The 15,589-nt window shown below is 34.0% G+C and overlaps 1 protein-coding gene and 1 long non-coding RNA gene across 2 annotated transcripts; both read left to right on the top strand.

Annotated features, from left to right (window-relative positions):
* Positions 1 to 7,675: 7,675 nt before the first annotated feature.
* On the top strand, positions 7,676 to 10,309 carry Nap1l3 (nucleosome assembly protein 1 like 3). The gene has a single exon (XM_051140843.1). The coding sequence runs from the start codon at positions 7,824 to 7,826 to the stop codon at positions 9,402 to 9,404; it is 1,581 nt and encodes a 526-aa protein (XP_050996800.1). The 5' UTR covers positions 7,676 to 7,823; the 3' UTR covers positions 9,405 to 10,309.
* Positions 10,310 to 10,403: 94 nt separating this feature from the next.
* On the top strand, positions 10,404 to 12,143 carry LOC127184533 (uncharacterized). The gene is made up of 3 exons (XR_007830159.1): positions 10,404 to 10,508; positions 10,727 to 10,767; positions 12,110 to 12,143. It is a non-coding gene; the product is annotated as an uncharacterized LOC127184533 (long non-coding RNA).
* The last annotated feature ends 3,446 nt before the right edge of the window (positions 12,144 to 15,589 follow it).

Raw genomic sequence — 15,589 nt, 5'->3', positions numbered from 1 at the left:
ATAATAAAATATACAAAATAACAAAGCCATTAAATCTCTATTTTATGATTCATTACTGGTCCCCTTTTAAAGAGGGAAAGCAAATGCAGTAATGTGAAATGAATTGTCCAATATCTAGAAGACTGGGTAAAGGGACGAAACAGAAACCAAGTCTGAGAATTATGATCCCAGAGGATATACTTAAAAAATATTTACTTTGTTAAGGAAATGAAATTTTATTATTTCAAATCTCTTTTTAAAAGTCTTGTATATTGTGTATATATTATTTTGTAAAAAAAAAATGGCCATCAACTTTGAATCATAATGATTATGCATTTGTTTTTATCTGCAGGGATATCTGCATTATGAGATTGCATTTTTCTCAACACAGGCATATGATGAAATTAAATATTTGTTTTATTCTGTATAGAAGTTGACAGAAAATATCAACCCATTTTGTTTCATGTGTCCAAATAAATTGCAACTTTTATAGTAAGTTATTGAGGTTAAGTACATATTAACACGGTTTATTATTTAAATTCTTTGATTTTCTTTTCCTCTATCTTTAATAAATTATGTAAAAAAACTAAACTTATTATTTAAAAGATACATTTATTGCATTAATAGTGAAAATACTTTAGATAAGTATTGCAAGAATAAATCCTTGAACACCCTTGTAAAAACATCCCTCTGGAATATGACTATACTAACTTGAATAGTATATGCAATTTTAATTTGAAAATTAACATTAGCCAAGAAATGACAAATAGAATTACAATAACTTGAAAAGTTTCTGCTCAGCAAAACAACCAACAAAATGAAGAATAAACCTAAAAAATGGGAAAATAAATTTGCCAACTGTTGATCTCATACGTGGTTAATACCCCAAATACTTAACCATTCAATGAATCAAACAAGAAATAATCAAATTGAAAAACAGATAAAGCAACTAAATATACCTTTTGAAAGAAAGACATACAAATAGATAGCAGATTCATGAAAAACAATGCTCTATAGTATTAATCATCAAGGCATAACAAAATAAAACCAAAATGAGATATCACTTCACTATTGTTGAAATGTTTATCATGAAAAAGAAAGACAACTAATTTCTGCTGAGGATGTAAAGCAAAGGGAAACCTTTAACACTGATGAAAGGAGTATACATTAATAAGCCATTATGGAAATTAGTATGATGAAGAAACAAAATAAGTATATTAGGAAAGTATCTGTCTGTGCTCACTGTATCATTACTTGAAATAAGAAAGATATGGAATCAATATATGTATCTATAAACATGAGAAAAATGGAATGGGTACAAAATTAAGAATATTTAGCATTAAAAAAACAAAACAATGGAATTGCTGTAATTTGTTACAACTTATATGAGTCTGGAGAACATTACATTTAGTGAAGAAATCCCAGCACAGAAAAATAAATACACGATCTGACAACCTATGATCTAGCTGGTCTAAACGGTATATGTTAATGTATATGTACACATATGTATCACATATAATTTTACATTAAAAATTACATTAGACTATCATTATACATATCATTCAAATCATTGAATTTTTTCCTTATTTGCTATTTCATGATCTGTAACTTTACTTTGTGCACTTTACTACATATTAACTTAAATGTAATTAATTCACAAGCAATTACATTTTAAAATAATCAAAATCTATGCCTACTTACCACATTTTCTTTATTTGTATATTTTATGAAAGGAATAAAAGGTGTAATATTATACTAAAAACACTTGTGAAATGACAACAATATAGTTTTACTATTATTTTTCTATCATAATTTATATCTTCATAAAATACTTTGTATTTCAATTGTAGTAAACATGTGTCTCTGTTGTAAGAAAGACAAAGGCATTATATATGCATGTGAAGAGTACTTAATACTATTTTTATAGTTTTGCTGTATATACCTATACACTGGCTACTTCATAAAATCAACTTGTGTTTGGTTGTTTGTTTGGTTTGCTTTTACATATTCTCTAGGTTTATGCTGCTACTTTCTGTTCCTGTCTCTTAAATATTTGGGGGGCAGAAGTGAAAGATCATTGGTGAAAATTTGCACCTTGATTTTCTCCATTGTAATAAAAGTCTTTTATTGCACATTGATTTGTATTCCATCTCTGAATATGTCTAATAAATATATGCCTACCAATTAGGGAATTAAAATGGGTAGACACCTGAGTATAACTGCCTATCATAGATACGCACATATACAGAGAATTTTTGTTTGACACTCTGAAAAGTCAAATTGATGGTTAAAAGAAAGTCTCTTGACTTTGAACCAATTGTATATTCATATGCAAAATAATAAATGACTTCATTCCATATATTTTGCCATGTACAAAAACATCAGCCTTAGTATCAAACTAAAACATATTAATTTTCAAGAAAATGATAAGAAAGTATTTTTAAGTTTGAGCAATGACACACAGTACTTGGAAAATATTTCTTTGACTTTATCATAAATAAATAAAATCTTTCTGATTTTTGAAAATTATGAAAGGCAATGTTAAGAGAAAATAGTATAAGTTCAGACTGAATTTGCTAATGTTTTAGTTAAGGAAAGATTCATATATAAAAGAACACTCAAAGAATAATAGCAATGCCACTAGCACACATTATTAAAGAGGCAAAGTATGAGTACATGTTTCACAAAATATATATCATTGTTAAATCAAGATAAGAAGAGATGCTCAACATCAGTTGTCATTAGGGAACTGCAAATAAAAACCACAAGACTTTGCCATCACATACCTATTAGAACATTAAGACTGACCACACCAAGTATTTCTACTGTTGGTAGAGCTGAAAATAAGAAGTTATTTGAGAAACAGGTAATTTCTTATAAAGGAAAATATGCACTTACATTGGGTTCCAGCCAATCCACTCCTTGGAATATTTTCTAAAAGAAACAAAAACATATGTGCATATAAATACTTGTACAAAAAGGATCAGAACAATTTTATTCACAGTAGTCACCAACTCAGAATTATGCAAATGAATATACATAAATTATTGTACTTGTAGAAAGTGTGTCATGCCTCAGTAACAAGTAGGAATAAAAACTCTTAGTACATATAAAATAGGTACAATTCTAAATTCTAAATATTTATGCTAGAAAAAGAATATAGGAAAAGGTGTCTAATGTTCCATGATATTGTTTACTTACAATTGTAGAAAATGCTAACTAATCTATAGAAACATAAAATGGATTTGTGATTGCAAATGGACCAATGAGAAAACTTTTGTTATGACAAAAAATTCAATTATCTGGGTGGCAGTAGTGATTTTAAAATGTGTGTACAATTATTAAATTTTGCTGTGTATGCTATATTTTAATATATTTATTAGAGAATGGGCTACTTCTTTACTCAGATAAAATTGTTAGGATGATCCTTAAACCACAACATAAAGAGGGTGAAAGGGAGAGGGGAAGGGAGAGGGGGAGGGGAAAAGAAACAGAGAGAGAGGGAGAGAGAAAGAGAGAGAGAGAGAGAGGGAGAGAGAGAGAGAGAGAGAGAGAGAGAGAGAGAGAGAGAGAGAGAGAGAGAGAGAGAGAGAGAGAGAGACAGAGACAGAGACAGAGACAGAGACAGAGACAGAGACAGCAAGAGAGAGAACATTGGAAGCTCAAAATAAATGAATTCACATTCACTGTATGGCTCAGTGGGTAAAAGTTCTTGCCATGCAAACTTGGACACAGTGGAAAGAGTGAACCAACTCTATAAGTTACACAACACACTCATACACTCATGCTTTTGAAAACTTGCACACACAATTTACACAACTCTAATTTAAAAGTTTATAAGTGAGAACTGGTTATACATAGCTTTATAGATAATTGCAACTTGAGATAATGCTGAGACACTTGAAATCGTGTAGTGTGTGTGTGTGTGTGTGTGTGTGTGTGTGTGTGTGTTTGTGTGTGTGTAAGAAATTTAAAGGATTGTGTTATATATTCACATCAGGAAAGTTATAACCAGTCCTCAATGAGCTATGTACAGCCTGAGTAACTAAAAATTATGTTATAAACATTATTTATGAAAAGAATAGGAATTTAGTCACTGCCAAAACTTCACAAAACAATAGAACAGGCACAGTGTTTATTGTTGAAGAAGTAATACATAATGATACCTAAGGAAGAAAATACACACACACATGCACACACACATGAAAATATACTATGATTAGAAACTGTCAAATAATTTTAAAACTCAGTTTATAGAAAGATATTTCATAAAATTTTACAGTTCATAAATAATATTATTTTGTATTAGGTATTTACAGGGTTCTTTCTCTTTTTCTCAACATATTTTCAATATAAGTATGTGAATATGATTTATAATGTAAAATTATGAAAAACTTTTAAAGAGATAACATTAAATTTAAACCAATATTAGATTCCTATTGGTATGTTAGAGCAGAAATATTTAACAAAATATCTATGGTTGTCTGAATTCAAGACCCAAATTACTTTATTTTTTGAATTTTGACACTGATTTATTTTTTTTATTCAGTTGGAGAGAAGATAAAAACTACTGTTAAACTAACAATAAACCTATGAAAAGACACTAATCTAAATGGTGGATGTGTAGAGCATTGACAAAATATTTAGAAAGTATAAGTTAAAATAAGAATAGTAATGATCTCTTGAAATACACAGAGTTGCATTTGACTTTTTTGTATTTAGCATGTTAGCTTATTATAATCAATAAAAGTAATTTAAAAATATATAAATTGACCTTTAATCTCCTTTACTATTGAAACAAATATGGGATACACAGAAAGCTTTGAAGCCATCCTGGGATGCTTAGTGATATTGTCATTCAAAACAACAACAAAATCTGCCACATTCCATTATCTGCTGAGAATTTGTATTCAATATATAAAAACATAGAATGCAGGAATATATCCAATCAATTTAGTTACATGGTAAATAATGGGATTCAATATGTACAGAAAGAAAGTTCATTAAATAAATGACTCAAAAAGAAATAAGTAACTACTAAAATAAAAATTTAAATATCTGTGGTTACAGGTATGGCTCAATGCTGAAGCACCCTAGCATGCACGATTTTTGCATTCCATACCCACCTCAGGAAAACATGCAGACAAACAAATCTACATCTTAACCCATAACTGACTCAAAAATAGTAATCTCTGATGGTAAAGAAGTTAATATATAAATTATACCACTAAAGTAATATAAAATATATAAATGTTCATTTATAATATGCCTATTACTGTAAGTACAGATAAATGGCAGTACAGTATTTTCCTTGCAACCTATTAATTTGAATTATTGTTCACATAGTGTTTTTTTAATTAAAATTACAAAACAAGCAGTAAAGACAAGCATCTTTTAACTTAGGATTCATTATATTAACATACATCACTAATATTCTTCTCACAGGAAATTCACAGGCATTATTGGTTGAAGGTTGGAATGGTTACGCTCTTTTGAACTTTAAATTACAAGAACTTTCATGGGCATTTTAATAGGTTCAAAATTACAAAATAAACATAAGATTTTGTCTATCTTCCAATATCTACGAATATATCATATGTTAATGTTCTGAAGTACATAATAATGAATAGTATAGGTATACATACACCTTACAACAGGACTCTGGTTAAATGTATCAAGGCAATTATAATTTAATATATATTTTAAAAATAAGCTATTGATTATTTTCTATTAAAACATAGTCATAAATCAGCAAACTATAAACCATCACATGATGCCACATAGATCAAAAGTATTCATAAATAACCATGTGTATACATGCATAAGGAAAGTTCTGAAAGGAAGCATATCAAAATGCTACAAATGTTTATCTTTTGGTTGTTAAAATTAAACATTGACTATCATCAGAATCATCCATATTGAATTTTAATCCTTAAAATGTACATACAATTCAACAGGTATAGATAACAAGTATAAATTCATTTTCATACAATGCATTTCTTAAAAATACATGACTAAATACAAAGCACAAATCTATCATAAAATGTAGTACACAAAGGATAGTCTCGTTTTAATATATTTTCTGATTTGAAATTAATAATGGAGTGTATTTTACATTTTCAGATAGCACTTATAGTTTATTATCAGTTTTGGAGAGTGAATGTAGTTAAGTAGATTATTTTCTCATTTGTATGTCAAATCACCTCTGTTGATTTTTCTGCTTTTCTGGAAATACCAATATATCTTCCAATCAAATCGTTAACAGAGTACACCCTGCGAATTTTTATTTAAGCCCAGACGGACAGTTCTGTTCATTAATTAAAAAGGGGGGGCTAATATGTTTCTCACCTTTCAATGAAAAGTAAACACTGGTCTTTTGGGTTGTAGCAGAACTAAATCCTGTAAACCAAAATAACAAATATGTTTTTAAATTTCATTTAGCAAAGTTTGTTTACATATTATTTGACTTGTAGATCATCCTTTAACATAGACAGAATTCCACACTAGAAGAAAATTGGTGTCAGATGACATCTTAAACACTTGTGTTAAAACAAAGTCACCCTCCCATCCTGCTGTTCCTGTAATTGAAACCTGCTGCACAAAAGTTTGAAAGAAACCCTGTGCTTAAACACTCGTTTGTTTTTTATCTAAAATGCTGCTACACGCATTAAAAAGGACTATGTGACAATTTAGCAATACGATTAGAGTATATTATATGCCAGATTTAAAACAGAATTACAATTTTAAAAATGGTGTAACTGACTCACGGCAACATGGGTTCGCAAACCTTGTAGATGGATAAAACCCAGTCTTGACAAACATCACAGACAGCACTTAATAAATCTGCTACGTGAATGCAATATGCCTGCTGCCTAGCCCCTCCCCCTCCAATACAGGACTCCCTCCTTTATAGTGTAAAAACACTTTCATGGGATATTTAGAGAAAAACTGTGTGTGTGTGTGTGTGTGTGTGTGTGTGTGTGTGTGTGTGTGTGTGTGTGTTTATGTGTGTTTCCTCAGTCACCCACAGTCACACTATCCAATGATGCCACTTAAAGCGTTTTCACTTTTTTTTTCCATTAACAGGCCGTGACCAAACAAATAGTTCAGGATAGCTAGTTGAGCTAAGGGGTTATTTTTCTTCAGTTGCTAGGAATTATAGCTGGCGTTTTCACCTCATGTTTCCGCTTTTTTTTTTTTTTTTTCTATCTTTGAATTAAAAACAACATAAGGGGAGAATTTTGAACGGAGGGAGAGACCCTGTCTTTCCGAGCCCAGTGCCTTAGCGACCAAGGAGCAACTAGGAAGGTGGGAGGAGCCAGGAGGAAGGGCTTCTGGCTTCACCCATTCATTGGTCTTAATAATAGTCAATCAAGGCCATCCGTCAAATGAGGAGTGAACTAAAGGCATCCTGGGAACGAAATTAACGGGAGGGTTGTCAGCAAGGGAGGGGCTTCCCATACTAACCTAGGAGGGGATTCTGGGTCCTGTACTGCGCCATTCTACTGCGGCACATCCTGTCCCCAGTCTATTGCAGCCTGACAGGCCTTGTAGTCCAAGCTCCCGGCCCGCTGAGGCTTCCCGACTACAGCTTCCGTGGCCCCGCCCCAGCCGCACAACTGCTACAGCCTCTGCAGTCCTTGGGCTGTCAGTCGCCTGCAGCTGCTGGCCGCCACCGCCGCCACCGCAGCCACCGCCGCCACCGCCGCCGCCTCCGCTGCCGCCTGACCAGCCTGGGCCTTCACCGCCACCGCCAGAGCATCCGTGAGTCATTTTGGGCCCATCTCTGGGTGCGAGATCTCTGCTGTTGTCACCACCTTAGAGAGGTGTGCGGGGCTAGCAGCATGGCAGAAGCGGATCCTAAAATGGTCACAGAAGCTGCCGTCCATGGGGTTGCTGAAGAGGCTATGGCTAGCTCAGCTAGTGATTCTGGGGAAGAATCTGACAGCAATAGCTCTAGCAGTACCACTAGTTGCAGCAGCAGCAGCAGCAATAGCAGCAGCGGCAGCAGTAGCAGTGGCAGTGGGAGCAGTGGCAGTCAAGTATTCCAAAAGAAGAGGGTACCTGAGCCTTCCAGAAGGGCCCAGCGGCATCCCTCCGGGAAACATTTCATGGATAAGCTGCCCCAGGCAGTGAGAAATCGGGTGCAAGCACTCAGAAATATTCAGGATGAGTGCGACAAGGTAGACACCTTGTTCTTAAGGGCAATTCATGATCTTGAAAGAAAATATGCTGAACTCAATAAGCCTCTATATGATAAGCGTTTTCAGATCATAAATGCAGAATATGAGCCTACAGAAGAGGAGTGTGAATGGAATTCAGAGGAAGAGTTCAGCAGTGATGAGGAAATGCGTGATGACACACCTAACGAAATGCCACCCTTAGAGGGTGAGGAGGAAGACGAAAGCTGTAAAGAGAAAGCTGAAGTGAAGGAAGAAGAAAAGAACATTCCAAGAGAAGTTCCTGAGGCGAAAGTTGAAGAAGAGGAGGCTCCCAAAGAAATTCCTGAGGTGAGAGCTGAAGAAAAAGAAATTCCAAAAGAAGGAGCTGAAGAAAAAGTTGTAGAAAAGGACGCCTCTGAAGAAATTCCAGAGGTAAAGGTTGAAGAAAAAGTAGACTCTAAAGAATGCATAGAGATAACTCCTGAACAAAAAGAAGACCCCAAAGAAGTTCCCCAAGCAAATGCAGAAAATAAGGATCAGCCTACAGAAGAATCTAAACCTAGGGCTCCAGTGAGAGAGGCCCAAAAAAGAGTTCCAGAGACAAGGCCTGAAGGAGGAGTGAATATTAAAAGAGCTAGAAAGGGAAAACCCAAGAGAGAAGATCCTAAAGGTATTCCTGACTATTGGCTGACTGTTTTAAAGAATGTTGATAAGCTTGGGCCTATGATTAAAAAGTGTGATGAACCCATTTTGAAGTTCTTATCTGATGTTAGCTTGAAGTTCTCAAACCCTGGGCAGCCTATAAGTTACACTTTTGAATTTCATTTCCTGCCTAACCCATACTTCAGAAATGAGTTCCTGATGAAGACATACATAATAAGGTCAAAACCAGATCACTATGATCCTTTCTTCGCTTGGGGATGGGAAATTGAAGAGTGCAAAGGCTGCAAAATTGATTGGAGACGAGGAAAAGATGTTACAGTTAAAACCACCCGAAGTCTCCCAGCTGCTACTGGAGAAACTGAAGTCCAGCCAAGAGTAGTTCCTAATGCCTCCTTCTTCAATTTCTTTAGTCCGCCTGAGATTCCTTTGATTGGGAAGCTGGAGCCAAAAGAAGATGCTATCCTTGATGAGGACTTTGAAATTGGTCAAATTTTGCATGATAATGTCGTCTTGAAGTCAATCTATTACTTCACAGGAGAAATCAATGATCCCTACTACCATGATGTTAGGGATTATGGAAACCGGAAGTACTACAAGTGAAAAGGGCAAGCTGAAAGAGTTTCCAAGAATCTTTAAAAGTCAAGCAAGCAGAAGGGAAACAGATTCACCTAATCTTATAAAAGATAAAACTTGCCCTGTAACCTGAACACTATTATTCCTTATAGTCTTGTGTTTTCATTTTCCCTGGTAGTGTCCTAAAAGGTGTCTTAAACATCTGTTTATTTTACCTTGCCTGGTGTATTGTAATATTCTTAAAAATATTTAAATGGCTGCTAATTTCCAACGCATGGGTTTTTTGTTTTTGTTTTTGTTTTTTGTTTTTTGTTTTTGTTTTTGTTTTGTTTTTTTTTTTTGGTGCTAAAGTGTTGGTTTTGTGAAGTCGTTTCGTCATGTTCCTATTAGATTGTACCTGTGAAAATTGTCAGACTTGTTAGACAAATCTTTGCCTGAAAATGCAAAACTTTAAATGCCAATGTATATGTATTTTCTCTTTCTTTTTTCAGCCCAGAAGACTAAGGACTCAAATCTGCTTGCACTAGTTGTGCCTTCATTACTTTGCCATAGAAATGTAGTAATAATACCAACTAAAATATTCTATTGTGAAATGTAGTTGCTTGAAAAGAAGATGAGAATATATTTAAAAATGTCTTTCAAGATCACTTTAGAAATTTGTGGATTTGTTTGTGTGATGTGGTCAATAAGCAAAAATATTGTTTACCGTTGAGGTGTTAAATATGATATAGTATTTTAAAAAGTTGCCTCATTGTATATTATGTAATTGAAAACTAAAGAAACCATATTTTCTCTGTAGTGTGTTTTACTTTGCCATTCATTGAAAATTATTTTATCATTTGATATTTTTCATGTTCTTTTATTGCACCCTAAAATAAATATTAAATAAACTGGTATGCTATGAAAATGATGCCGTTTTCTTGTAATTATAAAAATTGTGCTTATCATAAAAATACAGAATGCTGAGGAAAATGACAGTTTAATAAACATAAATATTAACATTCTCATATATTTCCTCAATTGTAGTTCAACTGGAAGATGTCGATGGAGATATGGAGAGGAATGGGACCAGAGAACGAGGAGAACATGGGAGGAAGAAGAGGAAAGTGGAAGTAGATAAGGGAAAGAAGGGTGAGAAAGAAGAAAATGGGAGGAAGACAGGAGAGAAATATGGGTGTAGAAGAGGGAGGGAACAAAGTGTATGTGTCAGGGGGGAACAACTGGGAAGAGCGAAGGTAGACTATCTCACTCAGAAAGATGTGAGCTGTTAATTGCACATGCCCAGGGCCTGTCCTATACTTTGACTCTGAGAGAGGTCCCACTATCATGACTTTTGTTTTTTCTTATAGGTGACATCATTTTTCATCTGTACTTCACAGATGGTCCCAAGGTAATCATATCCTGAAATTTGGTGTTTAGAATAGGAAGAGGACTAGGCTACTAAATTCAGCATTACTAAAGTACTCTGAACCATGTAGAAAGAGTATAAAGACATAATAAGCACTGGATGTAGTTCAGTACCTTATTTCATAATTACCATTTCTCTGTATACATGTTTTCTGACAAGATAATTGGAAGTGAATGTGCCAAGAAAAAGACGGGATTACAGAATTTCTGGGCCTCTAAGCATAAAGTTTGGTAATAGTCATCCTAGGTGCCACCTTGTATATATAGTTCAGAATTTTCCCTTTATTCCTACTTAATGACAATTTTGCCTTTTATGTATGTAAAAAGAAAAATATGCATAATATGTGGCATGTATATATAACTAGTCAAATGCACTTGGAACCTTTAGGGTAAAATATAAATATGAATAAACAATTTGTCTATTTTACCAGTACCATTAGGCAGACAAGGATGCCCTTTTTAATTGAGATTTTTGCATTTATCAAGAGTCCTTAAAACATAGGTGTCCCATCCACAGATGAGCACTCAGAGTTATTTATAATCAGCACTTAAACCAGTTATGAGTCTCTATATTAACTGTTATTCAATACAGAAAAGAGCTTTTCTGACCAGAGTTGAGACCAGCACAATTCAATGGCAATAAACGTATATATTTATAATAGTCTGTCAGCAAGACCAGTTAGCATGTACCTATAGACACCACTAATTGAACCTAGTGTTATTAATAGCAAAAAAAAAAAAAAATTACAAAAAGACATGAAGAAGGGAAGGTGATGAGGTGGAGAGCTCTGGGAGGAAATTAGAGAGTGGTGTTGGATGGCCATGGTTAAAACACCTATAGAAATTATTTAAAAAAGAATTTGTAAGGAAGACTTACATTTGTGACAGAGAAAAACTGAAGACTGATGAATATGCTACACCTTGTTCTGTAGCTGCATAGGTTGCCAAAGTGGATATGTACTATAGCTGATAGCTAACACATATAACAGAACCTTTTTTTGTTTGTTTGTTTTGCTTTGGTTTGGTTTTTGGTTTTTATCTTTTTGAGACAGGATCTCTCTGTGTAGCCTTCACTGTTCTGGACTCACTTTGTAGACCAGGCTGGCCTCGAAGTCACAGCGATCCACCGGCCTCTGCCTCCCAAGTGCTGGGATTAAAAGCATGCTCCACCATGACTGGCTTAGCAGAACCTTTTAAAACATTTACCTAGGATGAAACATTATTCTTAGAACTTCTACTGAAGTCTGCATGTTTTCTCTCTGTTTTTCATAATGAAAAAATAAAAGGACAGAAACATATTACATTAAAATATGCCTTGCTTGCAGATCGTGGTTTCTTCTCCCAGTTCTTGAATTATACTGGATAGGTATAAGAGAAGCTAAATGCATTGGTAACATTAACGCTCTTGAAACATAAGCTGTCTGTACAAGATGCTTCAACTCTGTGGACAGATTGCAGAAGGTAAGAAGAAAAGGGAAACCTATAAGCCAGTGACATTCATTGGAATGCATGTCGTCTATTGGCAGTGGATGTTATAAAAAGAAGTTTCCTGAGAATGAAGCTAGTGTCACTGTGAGAAATGATTAGAAGGGCTTTCTTATGCTCTCTGTCGTTTTTTATTGTGATTCAAAGCTGAAGCCAACTAGCCACTTCAATGCTGTCAACCTGATCAAGCAAGGCTTCTGCCACTTCGGTCTTTTGTTCTTTTACAACAGTTAATGCCCTATGCTATTTTCTTTAACAGGCCAGGCTGAGATAACAAGAGACTGTCAGTAGCAAGAGCAACAGCTGCAGCAACAACAACAGCAACAAAGTTTACTGAAGAACTCATAGAGCAACACTTGGAAACTGGAGGCAGGAGAGTCAGAAATTCAAAGTTATGCTTGGCCACAGAGCAAAATCTGGGAGACCAGCCTTGGCTACTGAAAATCCCATCTAAAAATAAATAAATAGGGCTAGAGTTCTGAGTCCATGGTAAAGAACACTTGCACTTGCCTCTGTTTCAGAGGACCTGGGTTCTTTTTCCAACACCCATATGCGTGTTCACAACACTTTTTAAATTTACTTCCAGGAGATTTCCATGCTTTCTTCTGGCCTTGGGAACTAAGCATATATGCAGTACACATACTTACATTCAGACAAACATAAACATAAATTTGTTTTAAATCTTTAAAAAATAAAGTAATTAAAGAATCAATGACAAAAAATTAGCACAAACAACGGTAATGCCTCATAGGACTCACACTGGCCATATAGGTGTATTTTCACTTAAGATGTTACAGGGGTGAAATAAAATTAGAGTTAAATTTGTTCAAGATTACAGGATCTTGGAAAAATATCTGTAAACTTTCATTTGAGACAGTTGAAGCCACCATAATAGAGATGAGTACTGTGTGGGGTTTGTTGTTATAGATTAAAAGCTAATGTCCCAAAAGTGACTGGGATTTAGATTTTGAGAGAAGTGGTAAAGTTGAGAAATAAGTAGCAGAAATTGGAAACAAATTCACTATAAGGAAATTGTTCTATATGTATGTTCCATTTGAACGTGTATATTTTAAGTATAATGTGTAGCAGATCTGAGCTGATGTTACAATGAGATTTGATCCTCAGAATATTCAGAAATTGAGAATTATAAGAATATCTGGAGACCAGGGGAAAATAAAGAATACCTTTCTAAAAATCAAGAAAAATCATATTTTAAGCTGACTAAATTTCCACATTTTCTCTTTTGAAGATTTTCAGTACTTGTAATTGGAACCCATGGAAAAGAAAAAAAGAAAAGCATGCTCAAATATCTTTGTAAGCTGAGCCTTAGTGTGTGTGCGTTTCTAATTCAGAGGTGAGAAATATAGTAAACAGGAGAGAATGTAACTCTAGGATGAGAACAAAGTGAAAGTCTAGCTGAGATCATTATTCAAAAGTTTATGAGAGATCCATGGGAGCTTTCAATATCTGGAAATGATTTTATTAAATAAATTATTATTTTATTCATATTACATCTACATCTGAAATTAGTGCATGATATGAATTGTCAGAAGCAGATTGCTGCTTCTTTCAATAAAACTTGAACAAAATTTCACAATATTTAAAGGTTTTGTGCTTTTCTGTTTGTAGATTATGTTTTAAAATAGCAAAATAACATGCTAAATATTAAAAAAAAACCAAAGGACTTATAAGAAACAGCCACAAAGAATTTCTTAAATCATGTTCAGTTACTTTAGTTATTGCAGTGTCATAAACTGTAAGGGAAAGTTGAAAATTCTCAGAACTCTCCATGAAGCTACCATTTACTTGTGTCCAAATATACTCAGTGAACCTTAGGGAGGGTTTCAGTTTACTTTGGTTTCGGTTTTGGTTCCAGCCCAACTTGCATCAAATATGCCTATATTATATTGCTTTAAAGAAATGATTATACAATGGTACTTTATTGTGGAGATACAATATTCTGAAAATATCTTTTACATCCTAAGAGACATACCTGATGAACCTCACAGCCATAGTTAATACACAGAGGTCACTTGCTAGGCTACTGTATACTCAGTTTGTACGCAGCATTTAAGAGAACTATTTAACAGTCAACCATATTTTCCTTGAGTGTCTCATGTAATCAGTTTTTTATAGCCTAAGCTAATACATAGTTCCTTTTTCTTATAGTTTCAGTCTTAAGTTATGTACACTAACATGCCCCTGACCAAGAACAGTGCGTATGTATCATTTGCTAAAAACAGCAATTACAGAAGTTGAAAACAACCTAATGTCTACCATAAAATTTAAAGAAACACTTATGGATATTGGTTGCTAAAAAATGGATTTTGTTATCTGAATCAATTGCAATCAGTTGGATTCCGTGTAGCCCTGTTAAATATTTTTGTAAAGTATCTCTTTCCTTCCCTATATGATGCTTCCTGCTTTTAAAAGAAGACAGAACAAAGTATTTTGTTAGACAGACACCACTCACAGATTCACAGTCATGACAGAGAAACACAAGGATGGACTGGGACAAACGTTCACTAATCAACCTTCAAGGAGGCACAGAATCAGTCATGCAGACAGATGGAATGGAAAACAGGGCATGTAAAGTAGAGAATGCAAATCTAGACTAATTCTTGGCTAAATGATTCCAAGGGAAAAGAGATTTTTTGTCTTTCCTTAATGGGACACAGATTTGTTATTGGTGACTAGGAGTTAATCATTAATATGCATAATCCACACACTTTTTAAGTATTTGTCACTTGAAGAAAGTAGTAAAATGTTTAGTTACATATGTTGCCTCACATGAACAATCGTACGTATAATCCCAGTACTTAGGATGTGGAATCAAGAGCAGGAATTCAAGGTTGTTCTCAACTACATAGTGAGTTCCCTGCCAGCCTGTGCTATTTAAGACACTGTCTCAAAAAATGATGATGATGATGATGATGATGATAATAATAATAATATAGTTAAAAACTTTCAGAAACAAATTAATATAAATTATTTTATTATGTTTTCTTGTCATGCAACTGATCAATATGGAAAAATAATCATAATGAATTATTAACCGTAGTGGTCTTAGTAAGAGTATTTGTAAATGTTTTTTATTTCCCTTTAGTTTTTTGATGAAGATTATTAGGGATATTCCCTTGTAATAACACTTTTGTTTAATTGCTTATTCTGAAGAATATGAATATTCAGGATGAAAATGCCTCTATTGTACTACTGAGAAATATTTTGCAGAGTCTGTTATTGTGTTTTATAGGCTTTAAAGCTGGATTGAACTATTATTGCTTCTTTTTCTGTGTAGTGTATTCAAGATTGTGAAGGCA

The sequence above is a fragment of the Acomys russatus genome, chromosome X (genome assembly GCF_903995435.1).
Source record: "Acomys russatus chromosome X, mAcoRus1.1, whole genome shotgun sequence".
In the NCBI taxonomy this organism is placed as follows: Eukaryota; Metazoa; Chordata; class Mammalia; order Rodentia; family Muridae; genus Acomys; species Acomys russatus.
Note: the sequence above shows the minus strand (reverse complement) of the source record. Positions and strands in the feature narration are given on the sequence as shown.